At 33.7% G+C, this 13,030-nt stretch overlaps 1 protein-coding gene across 4 annotated transcripts in view; it reads right to left on the reverse strand.

Annotated features, from left to right (window-relative positions):
- Positions 1–13,030, reverse strand: part of RSRC1 (arginine and serine rich coiled-coil 1) — a 441,446-nt gene that overhangs the window by 228,284 nt on the left and 200,132 nt on the right. For all 4 annotated transcript variants that reach the window (XM_079704152.1, XM_079704151.1, XM_079704150.1 and 1 more), the window contains one exon: positions 10,309–10,345. In XM_079704152.1, the coding sequence (XP_079560278.1) occupies positions 10,309–10,345 (37 nt within the window). The remainder of the gene's footprint in view (positions 1–10,308; positions 10,346–13,030) is intronic.

Genomic DNA, 13,030 nt, shown 5'->3' on the forward strand with positions numbered 1-13,030 from the left:
ACACTGTATCCAGCACTGAACAAATAAAAAGCACAAGTTGTAAAATATCATACATAGTACAAGTCTGTTTTATAAAAAAACAAAAAGCTAAGTATAATTATATATGTACATCTGGGAATAGAGCAAGGTACAGTAAGAAGGGTACTAAACTATTAACACTGGATTGGTGGCAGATAGAAAATATATTCATTTTTTTTCTTTATATACCTATCAGTTTTTGACCCATTATAATAAACATGTATTACTTTATAACTTTTAAAAGTATGTAATTTTTTTTTAAGGGGAGAGGATGTGAGCAGACAAAGGACAAAATTTTCTCACGGCTTACTGTGAGTATATTAGAATTGAGATATTGTTTTTAGCAATCTGAAGTTACTTACGTAACTGAAACTGATAAGATTTTTTTCTTTTTCTGTAAAATAAATGATACTTTGTAGAAAGTCTATGCTTCTACAAATTTTCACACACTATTTCAACAGCCTATGAATAGGGAGAAAAATGAAAGAAGTGAAACAGAGAGGTTGTGTGCATTGCTGGAGGTCACACCGTAAAATCATGTTCTCCCAGCTCCTCATGCTGTGCTCTTCCTAAAATAAACAGACTATGTATGTTAAAGTTAAATACAGATGCTATGAATCTGTGACAAATGGTAATGAGTGTGGCCAAAGATACCACTGTGGCAAAGGCATTCTCCATCTTAACTCCTAATGCTTTGATGGGAGAAATAAAAAGAAACCCTGTTACCTCTGCTGCTACTTCTCTCTCTGCAGTTACAGACCTTATATCCTGAGAAAAGCATGAAATAACTACCAGGTACCTTGTGGGGTCCTCTGCAATGAAGCAAACCCTATGGTATCCTGAACTAGAATATAAAAAACATCCGAATACAATATTCAGTTACTCTCATCGTTTCGAGAAGGCCTGACTTTCAGACTCTTGAATAATGGGAAGTGGGGGTTATTTAATGCACTTAGAATATTTGGTTTTACTTTATAAAGCTTTAATAAGCACATGTGCATAAAAGTCAGAAAGTAAATTTTATCTAGGTTAAACATAAATCTGAGACTATTAGTAGTACCATGAAAATTACATGACATATTGTCTTTTTTTTTTTTTTTTAAAGCTAACTGGCCACCATTTTCTACCAAGACCACCGTGTCTTAAAAAAGCAACAACAACTGACAGATCTTTCTTTGGGAGAAAGGGGAGGGAGAAAGGGTAGAAAAAGGGCCCAAGTTCCTGCTGTTTGATTGACTAGATAATATTTATTAATCATTTACTGCAGAAGCAAATTTTAATAAACTTGTAACTGATCAAAATGTTTCAGAGAAATGGGTCACTGACAAGGTACTGTTTCTGACTGAAATGTGAGCCAGTTCCCAGACTTAGGACTTGTAAACTGCCTAAGAAATCAAGGCAGTAACACGATATTAATATTTAATCCACATTAAAGGTATTTTAATTTGCACACATTCATAGGACACACTTGTTTGCTAAAAGGAAAGAGAGAAAAATTTATAGAATTGATCTTCCAGAAAGAAGAAAAACTTCATGCTGTTTTATCTCACGATCACAGTTTAAGGAAAGTGTCTGTTTTAAAATGCACATTTACCCTAAACCTCAAATATATATCAGCTTAGGTAAAAAAAAAAAAAAAAAAAAAAAAAATTAAAATGCTGGGAGGAGAGGGATCTATTACATTAAAGTCCCTAAATAGGATATGAGATAATAGTTTTCATCAGTGTTTAATAAATATATACAGTGTACAAGAAACATCAGTGTATTGTGAGACAACTATGTTCTCAAACTCATTTAGACAAATGTCAAAAATATTTTTTTGGAACACAGTGGTGAAACATTAAAATAAGACAGGTATTTTAAAACGTAACAGACAAAGGATGAGTGATTTTAGAATAGGGTTCATAACCTCTGTTTGAGAATAGGGTTCAAAACCTCTGCCTGCATCCTCAAAAGTATAACAATAATACATAAACTGTATTTACGCTTGCATTAAATAAAATCTTTAGTCTGTGAACTGAAATACAGCCGTTTTATTTGCGAGTTCTACACAAAATAGCCTAAAACAGAGAGAAAAGGGCTTTTATTAGAATGTAGTATTATTGATGAGCATGTAATAGCAAGAGCCCGCCTACATTTCTGGCAAGCAGCGACTATATTCTACAAACCACTGATGGGCTAAACAAGCTATTAATGACAGTTGCTTTTCAACATTTAAAATGGTCAGACTGTGTTGCCTGACCACAAGGACAAGTAGGTCATCACTCTCAAATGTTATACAATATAAGAAACATAAATGAGACCTCTGTGGGGAGAAAAAACCCACAGGTATGGCTCCAGAGTTCTTTGGCTATTCAACTATTAATAGAAAGCAAATCCCACTTAAAGTTGTAAATACTTGTAACCCATTTTACTAAAAGATTTATCATCACTTGTTTAACTTTCCACCTCGAGCTGAACAAGGTATTATTAGTCCTAGTGTCCAGCTCCAGCCCTGAAATATACAACTTAATATCCAGAACCCAAATAAAGAAAAAAAAAATTAGCCGTTTGCTACTCTCACAGAGTAAGATGATGAAAATGTTCACCCTGTATAAACCTGTGGAGTGTCTGTCTCTCTGGGTTTATGAATGCCCAACTAATCATTCATAGGTTGCAGAATCATACTCAATGAGTATACGGGGGAACATCTAGATTTTTCATCAGATTCAGAGGGCCTTGTTCATCAGACACATGTCTTTCAAGTCAATGCCTTTCAATGTACTTTTCTTTCTGGTGAACCAGCAGCATTAGCCTCACTTGGTAGCTTGCTAAATGTAGAATCTCAAGTCCCACTCCAGACCCAGAGTTTAAACAATATCCCCAGGAGGTTCATATGCACATTAAAGATGGTGAAGCACTGACCTAGAACATGTCCCCCCACCGAAACCCACCTCCAGTTATTTGACTTTTCAGAAAAGAGAACAAGGGAAGTTTAGAAATATCATACTGATCAGGATAATTCACTTCATTCCCTGCTAAAGGGCATGGCACAGCAGTCCTTTCAAGCCAGAAACATCCCACAAAACTATTTTGACCTAAAAAAAGTGACAACTTTTCATATAGCTCAACCTAATATATTCAGATCTCAATCCCTCTCCCAAGAGGAAAGGATAGCATTATTTTTATAGATTGCTAATAAAACAATCATAGCTATATTATAATCAAATGGCAAGGTTCTATCTCCTGTACACTTTTATAATTGTAACAATAAAAATGCACATTAATGTCACCTACTTGACTGTATTAAAAACACTCTAAAAAGTTAATCTTTTAACCCCCTATTACATAGTTCAATAAGGGTTACTACTCACTATATTATCCAGAATTTAAAAACATAGGATGGTAGAAAAATATGGAGTCAGCTACCTTTGATATACAGAGAACTTAAGAGTCAATTTTCCACACCCTAGGGCATCTTTAATAAAAAAAAGTCAGGAGCAACATCACCATCTAATAACCACCCACCTCCATTCCTTCAACCCTGCTGTGTTAACAGACATACACTGGAGTCACATCAGAAGGTCTTTAATTTGTATATGATTCGTCACCAAATAAAAAATACTGTTTCCTTAAGTTCATTATAAAATCTAAGCACAACATTATAAGCAATGTTTCCACTCATTTTCTCTAAGCTTAAATAGATATGGACACTGAACTCTGAGATGTTTTGTATTCAATTCTGCTGACCATTCGGCAGGACCTCTGTAGGAGGACTCCTGAGGATTCAAGGTCTATTCAACATTGATTTCTGACATTTTTCATTGTGAATTTCTCATTTGAGGCAAAACTTTTCAAAGACACCCCACCCTGTGCCACCCCTGATAATGGCTGTAAGTTTAATACATAACTGGAAGTACAAACAAAAATCATCCACAGAAAAACAAAGTGCAACACTAAAATGCCAAAATAGTGAACACAGGCCTAGGATTTGGTGTTACCATAGCACCAGCTAGAGGGAAGGGGCTTGAAAAGGAGTGGGACCAGAAGAGGCAGCCTCAGGAAACTGCTTCTGGGAGAAAATCAGGTAAACAGAATACATGTCAGTGACAAGATAGAAAGTAGTAAGAAACAAACTGCTAAAGAGAAACAAGACATGCCAACCCCTTCATCCCTGTCACCCCCATCATCATCTGCTAGAGAAATTACGCTTCGATGTACTGCAGAAGAAGGCACCCTTAAACTAGGAACCCTGTCTACAAAATGTCTAGGATTTCTAAAACGAAGGAAGAAAGGAAGGAAGGGAGGGAGAGAGGGAGGAAGGGAAGAAAGGAAAAGAAAGAAATCAAATCACCCCCATATAAAGCTACTATAAGAAGTAACTAGAAAATGCAAATTAAAACATTTCAGTAGATGAAAATTCTTCCCCTAAAACCAACTACAAAGCACAAGACTTATTTGGACAAATAACAGAAAGAAAACCTAGAATCAGACATTCAAAAAATAAAAACAGAAATGGAAGGAAAAATATTTCAGGTATGGAAAATACATTATAAGGTGCACAAAGAAGAATAAATTTGAATGAAAATTTAATAAGAAATACTGAATAAAAGCAGAAAAATGATTCAGAGAATAAAGACAAAGTAAAATAGTAAAAAGAGTCAGAGAGAAAGGGACCGAAATAGAAGATAAGCAAAGAAAGATTATATATTGGAGTCACTAAAGAAGAAAATAAAACAATGGAACGGACTAATATTTAATTCTATAATCCATGAAAATTATTTCTGGAAATGAGAAAACTTAAGTCTACATATGAAATTGCCCAGAAAAATTAGCCAGAAACAATCAACTTTGAGAATTATCCTAGTAAAAGCAAGATCAATGAAAAAATGGTAATGTCTCAAGGCAAAAAAATCTAATTATTCATAAGCGTAAAAAAATAAGGCTGGTACCAGAGACATCAAGAGAAGAATAATATCTCAAGAAAGTCAAGGAAAAAACTGTAAGCGAAGGGTTTTATGTCCAGTCAAGCTGTCATTCAAGTGGCAAGACTCCAGAAAAACAGCTTGAAATGTACACTATCTTGGAGAATAATGTACATAGGAGCCTTTCCTGAGGAATATACTAGTGGATGAGTTTTATACAAACAGGAGATAAATGGGGAAATATCAGCAAACAAACTGATGGCAAATATTTAATATATTTAATTTTAAAGGTGATTCTAAAACAACGTAAGCGTGGGTGGAAGAACAGTATGCAAACATTTTATATTCTAACAAAGTAGCAAAAACACAGCAAGAAGAAATGGGAGGAAAAGGAAGAAAGGGAAAATAAAACAGGAGCATTGTCTATAATGAAGGTAACAGGTGGGAGTCAAAGGATGTCATCTATAAGGTTAAACAGGAACAAGGGGGATTAAAACCATTATAAAAGGTATAAATACAAAGGTAACTAGAACAAAAATGCAAACCTTCCTAAGTTTCATCATCATAATTACAATAGCTCTTCAGAGACAATTCTCCATAACATTCTGTACATCTTATATCAGCCATCAGCCTTTGTTCATAACTATCTTTTCAAAGATGTTTGGTATAGCAAACAGTATAGCAAACAGCAAGATAGAGATAGAATCTCCCCCTGGGCCAGAAGGTATGTTTGTTACCTAACTAGGATAATAAAGGTAATATCTTTCTCTTGGGCAAAGTTTGGGCAGATTTTCTAACAGCTTCTTAAAGAACTCCTAAATCTGGAGCCCCTCAGCGATGACACAAACCCACTGGGTATGCAGCATCACCCCATGAGACTTGGGGGTCAAGGGGAACCTATACAACCATTAAGTACGTGCTACTTTTTGTGCTGTTAGTAAGAAAATGCTTTGTCTCTGACGCAGGTAATCTTATGTCTTCTGTCAGCATCTATGAAAGTGTAGCAGGCATGCAAGTTGGGCTAAAATCTTAATAAAGGAGACACAGCTAAATAGAGAAAGAAACATAGTAAATATAATGATACACACAGTAATTATGGAGTGATTTACAGGATATACTGATAAGTGAAAACAGCAAAATAGAAAAAAGTATACACAATATGCTTTAAAAATAATATTTATTTGTTTATTTTTTGGCTGTGCTGCAAGGCTTGCAGGATCTTAGTTCCCCAACCAGGGTTCAAACCCGGGCCCCTGGGAGTGGAAGCACAGAGTCCTAACCATTGTACCTCCAGGGAATTCCTTACAATATGCTTTTTATTAAGAAACAGGAAATAGGAATACATACACATATGCATATACATATATATACACATAATCTTACAAAAAGCACAGGAAGGATAAACAAGAAGTTAATAAAATATGCTACCTACAAGGAATAGAGAATAGCTAGAAAGGAAGGGAGTGACACTTCTCTGACGATACTACTGTGTATCATATTTTGACTTCTGGAAGCATGTTAACATTATAGATATTCAAACATAATTAAATCTACAAGAATGGGAACAAAGGCACCTAAAATTCAATGCAAATGGAAACAAATGAACACCACTATATTTCAAAGGAATAAACTACACTCAAGGGGAAAAAGAACTACAAATAAATCTTGAAATCCTTTATTTAAGTTTATTTTCAAAATATATAGTTGTACTGGAACTATTTTATGTATATTATATGATTGAGCAAATGGGTAAATGTATTAGTGTTGTTAGGAGTCCAGGTTCTCCCTTTACATAAAGGGAAATACAAATATGAAATGGAGGAGGACAAGGAAAAATTCTGTGGTTTGGATTGAAATTGGAGGTATCAGTATGACTCACACGTTCTTAAAAATATTTATCTACTTACCTACCTACCTCTATTTAACTATCTAATCTAGCACTGAAAGGTCCTAGAAGTAATGAAATCCCAGAGACAATAAGCATATCACATGTCCAGACCTTGATTCCTAAAATACCATTTTCCTCTAAAATGGAATAGGGTAATTTGAAGAAATGGCTGATTCTGGGAGTGGGACAGGGAAGGTATAAGATAAGCCTGAAACATCTTGTTGTATCAGAAAATAAGGACGTGCTTAAAAAAAAAAAAGGGGGGGGGGTAGGTTGAAAGGACCCAGAAACCATCTTTAAAGAAGATTCTCTGGACAAATCTGTGACAATCTGAGTGTCAAAACAAATAAGAAAAGTAACTGATAATCACCTAGTCATGAGTCTTTACTCACAATAAGTAAATAAAATAAGAAAGAAGGATGGGCTTTTCCTTAGAGTGGAATGCTGGCTGCTAAATATAGGGGGCACGGTAGAGCTGGAAAAATCTCAATTTTGCAATCATCAGGCAAGAATCATCAATGGATGTCAGGGCACCAACCTTCAAAAGTTCTGTCTAGAATTTTAAACAGACATAGACTTTATGGGTAGTACACAAGTTTGTGAGAAGAAAAATAAAATGGTATTGGGGAGTAAACTATAAGAAATTTAAGCTAAGAATGACATGCTGGACAGTTTCCAGGAAAAGTTGGCAAAACAGAAAAGAATGATAGAATAAAGACTGAATCAAGGGCTTGAGAGATTGTGACAAATAAATGAATTGGCCCTTGAAGAGGTTCCAGGGAAACAGAGTCCACCTATCTTTTTCTTTTCTCCATACACCCACACTTGTTACAGATAACTATATATACCAAGAAGAGCCCATAAATAGAGTACAAAGACAGTGCAACCATATATGTGTTCTTGTGACAAATATACTGCATGCCATTTTTCTTAACTCATTTAAACTTATACTGGCTTTCACCCTCTCTTAGAACAATGCTAATTTTCTATGATAATCCAGATAAATTTGAAAAGACAAGAAGGGTACATAAAGAAGAAATTAACTCCAAATGTGTGGGATGTTCTTCTCATTTTAATGTTACACCATATATATATATATATATATATATATATATATATATATGTATATATATATTTTTTTTTTTTTTTTTTTTTTTTTTGCGCTATGCGGGCCTCTCACTGCTGTGGCCTCTCCCGTTGCGGAGCACAAGCTCCGGAAGCGCAGGCTCAGCGGCCATGGCTCACGGGCCCAGCCGCTCCGCGGCATGTGGGATCTTCCTGGACCCGGGCACGAACCCGTGTCCCCTGCATCGGCAGGCGGACTCTCAACCACTGCGCCACCAGGGAAGCCCAACACCATATATTTTTTAAAATCAATCTGTTAGAATCTATACTTTAATTGTATTTGGTATGCAGACAATTCAAAGAAAGGGTACGTGTGCTAGAAAACAAGGGTTATAAGTATCTTTTCAGCTGGAAAGTGGAGAGACCAAACCTAAGGAGCCCACAGTTGCTAGACAGACAGGTTTCTTTGTGCTCAACCAATGAATTCTTAAGTTCACTTCCTTCTTAGGCAGTTATAAAGAATATCACTGACTTTACTGAATATTATTAGTGTACAAAGCAATATATATGTGTATATATGTGATAATATGTATTCATGTATTCATATTATTATTAATAGTTCACAGTCAGTGGGTCAATTTTACAATGTCAAGTTACAGAATTTGAATGACAAGTAAAATGCATTAAAATCATCTACTTCCACTACCTGTTGTACTAATCATGGCTCTCTCATCTCTAGAATGCCTTATCTTTGAAATACATTTGATGTATATGACCCAGATAAAATGAAATATAACTCAGAGTCAAAAATGGAAAAGGTTTTTAAACACTTTTAGCTGAAGAATTCTTTGTTCAGATGAAATCTTATTTTAAAAGTTTAAAAGTATACAAAATAACTGAAAGTGGGAACTATTCTGGCTAAAGTGAGCAGTGGAAGTCTGGAGTGACACCTGTTTTAGGGAGACTTCGTGGCAGCCCAAGGCAGTTAGAAAACCACTGCTGCATAGGATTATAAGTAGAGTATAAATGCATGAAATTGTCACTGAATGTAAGTTCATACTAGTGAGTATTAAAAAAATATGGAATTTAAACAAAAAAAAAAAGAATCTAACTCATCTACTGATGAATATGAACCAAGTAAATATACAGTCTTTTTATTAAATAGTAATTTACAAAAGAAGTATAAAAGAGAGCTCATTTTGGAACTATGTTAGCTGTTCTTCCTTGTTATAAGCTGCCAGTTGATACTGGCATAGATATCTTAGATTAATATTTTTATTCTGATGTCCATATGTATGTCTTAAATATCATGTGCCTCTATGAAGTGATAAACAGGGATTCAAGAAATAATTTTTAATAATGAGAATAACAATATTATTTAATTACTTCTACTCTGGACAAATAAATCTACTTCAATTTTTCTAACTAGTTTATTATATTCTGCTTTTAATAATTAATCTGTAATTTTTAGGATTATTTTATCATTTTTAAAAAGTCTAGGTTTCCTCAGTTTCCTTTAGCTATTGAAAGAAAAACCAAAAATCCTTTCTAACTCTAAAACTACTATAAATAAAAATGAAGCTGCCTCTTGCTACTGTTTGCTTTGTGGGAGCAGAACAAAAGCACATTAATAGTTAACAAAGCTACAATATGATATATGAATGAAGTCTTGCATTAAAAAAGTACTTAGATTGTATTTACAAAAGAATTTCTATCATTAATTATTCAATGTTTGGATTTGAACAGAAACCAGAGCATGACTTTATAATGCTCTGTTTAAATGAACTACTTAATGTAATGAACACTCAATGTGGTGAGCTCAATGAATTTTGGACCTGGTATAATACAACAGTTTTTCCAATTTTCTGATCAATTGACAGATTTTAATGTTAAGTCAGTTGGAATTTTACTTGTTTTAAAAATGTTTACTTAAACCAAAAATTTTGCATCTCAATTATTTTATATTCTAAAACTGAATGTAGTTTAAACCAATGCATTATTCATAAAGCAAAGACATCAGGAAAAACAAAGCTGTGCACTTCTTTCAAAGCAGTTAAATTGCTAAAACATACCATATTTATGCATGCAATATTTGATTGTGTTTTTCTTAAAACACAAGCTTGTTTTTGTCAGATCAAGATTTGCCAAAAATTCTACACCAAACACTTTTCTTTATAATTAAAGCAATCATCAATCCAAGGATTGTCATCCATTTTATTTCATCTCTACATCAGAAAAAAATGTAATTTAAAAAAAAATTTAATTCCCTTGAAATGATAAGATAAATGAAAATGTAAGTGCCTTCACATAATAACAGTAAGCTGACCCTTTGGGAAATGGTTGACTTTCTCAATACAAGGTATTCAAAGCTCATTCAAAAGATATGCAGATATCAAAGATGATGCAAATGTTCAAGAGAAAATTAGAACTTACCAGATGTTCTAATCCAGCTTTGATGCTTCCAGATTCCCTAAAATAGAAGAATAAAAGTTTAAAATAGTTGTTAAACCCTTGTCTGCTATAATTTATGTTTACCTCAAAAATATTTTATAAACCTTTATAATTTTTTCATCTATCTTTCCTAATGTTCACAATAACATTGTTTTTAAGGGCAAAACAATTTCCTTATGGAACAGATAATTTATTTATATCTAATAGTAGTACTACCGCTAAAATTGATATTCGTCTAGTAGAAAAAATGTTTCAGACTTCTCAAAGTCAGTGGAGAACAAAAAAGAAATCAAATGTGTTATTTTACTATTTGCACACTATCTTTATTTTACATTAGCTTTTTCATTAGAGTTTATGTTTTTTCAATGTTTATTATGAAAATGTTCAAACATACAGATTCTATCCACCATCTAGAGTCTACAATTGACATTTTACTACATTTGTTTTATCAAATATCCATCCATCAATAGGTGCATTTTTATATAAAAAAATAGCCACAAAAAGAATGTTTGTGAGTACATAGTTAAATAAGTCAATCTTAAATTTTTTCCTACCATTAATTTTATCAACTTAGTGCCCACTACAAATCAGAACCTAAGACTACTGTAATATTTAAAAGCAAAAAAATCACCAATGGAAACACAAACATCAAATATCACAATGTATTTTAAGTATTTAATTTCTTGCTTTTCACTTTAAAAAAGAGTGCTGATGAAACTAAAAATACAAATAACTGTGCAAGTAGCAAAGATAATTTAAATATACATTTGGTGAAATATGGCAATAGTGAGATATTTTTCCTGATTTTGGTCAATGCTAATTTATTAGTGACAAATGGACTTTGACTTTTCTCACTCCAACAAGCAGTATTTGAATTCCATCATTAACATCACGCCTTATTTGTTTTAACATAAAATTATACTTCTACCACATTGCAGAAAATAATTATGAAACATCCAACAACAGTACTGCATTCATAATGTTTAATCTTTTCCCCATACCTCTTTCTTTCTTTAAAGGGGCCCCAATTTTATTTCTTTTCTCTTTATTTTGTCTCCTTTTTTTTTTTTTTTTTTTTGCCAAAAATCTACTTACTTCTGTTTCCTTTGTCTTGCTATACAATCTTTTCAAACTTCCCTATCTTTTCCCATTGGCTCTACTGCTTGAAAACTATACTCATGGCTTCCAACCTTTGCTCTCACTGCCCAGTCTGGCATACTGGGAATAAATTCCACTGTCTACTGATTAGTACTCATCTTTAGCCATTCTCTCTTCTGCTTTCTGCTTCTGGCAATGCTATATATTCAACATTTAAAAATTTAAGGATTTCTGAAACATTCTCTGGATGCAGTCTTAATGAAAAGTGACAGAAATAAATTGTAACAAGGTGTCAGAGAAGGCCAATAGCTACTTAAATAATTATTTTTACCTTTATTATTATAAAATTAATGTATCTGTTGGAGCTGGAAGTCAGATGAATGTTTAAGTTTTCACAAGGAAATTCTCATATAACCATTTGTGCAATTTAAACAAAAAGAATAATACATATAGTGAGACATCTGACAGTGTAATATGTATTTATGTGTATGTATACAGGTTACAATAAAATTAAATCTTCTTCCCATCAGTGACTCCCAGTTCTCAATCACTGATATTAGTTATTTGTTTGTCCTTCCAAAGATAGTCTATGCATGTATATGCATGCTGCTGTGTGTGTGTGTGTTTCTCTTCTTCTTCTTCTTCGTCTTTTTAACCCAAACAGAAGCATACTATACACACTGTTTTGTACCTGAACTTGGCAATCTATCTTGGAGCCAAGTACATTTATACTATATTATACACATCTACTTAATTTTTTCCCCATGGCTACATTGTCACATCATGGCTCTTATTAGAAAATAATGCTACAATATAAAAGAACAAAAATGCTCAGATTCAAAGTACAAGTCCATAATTCATTATCTGAAACCATTGGGGTTAGACATGCTTCATTACAGTATTTTGGATTTTAAGAAAGGTAATAAGGTACATATAGTGTATGTCATAAAACACTGACAGCAAGGCTTGAAGAAGCATCTCATCATCATACATATTAATAATTCTGAAAGAAACATATGAATGTCCACACAAAGTGGGATAAACAAAGACTATAAACAGCCTCATCTCAGGGTAGGTTTTGCTATTAACTGACTTCGTCACAAACTTAGGGAAAATTTCCCAGTTTTCTGAGTTATTTGCATTATGGAATCAAGAAGAAATAAGAAAGAAATAAGAAAAAGAAAGAAAGGACGGAAGGAAGGAAGGAAGGGAGGGAGGGAGGGAGGGAGAGGGAGGAAGTGGGGGAGAACAGGGCAGGGGAGAAAGCGGGAGAGGGAGAATGGGAGGGAGGAAGTAAAGGTTGGCTAGGTTTTGCTTTGTTATGTTTCCAAGTGATTCTTTAAATTAAATAATTCTAGGAAATATGCATTTTGAATGGCATGCCTGAAAAAAAACTAGGCATCATCCTTGACACATGCCCCTTTCCTTTGCTACCAAACGTAAACAAATGTAATCAACCCCAAGGTCTTGGCTATCCAACGTCCTTAATTATCACTTAGATTTAACCACTTCTTTCTATCTTCACAGCTATGTCTTATTTTAGGCCATCATCTTTTCTCTCCCTGATGACTGCAAAGCTTCTTAATGGGTCTCAGTGACCTCTGCC

Source organism: Hyperoodon ampullatus, assembly GCF_949752795.1.
Source record: "Hyperoodon ampullatus genome assembly, chromosome: 5".
Taxonomy (NCBI): domain Eukaryota; kingdom Metazoa; phylum Chordata; class Mammalia; order Artiodactyla; family Ziphiidae; genus Hyperoodon; species Hyperoodon ampullatus.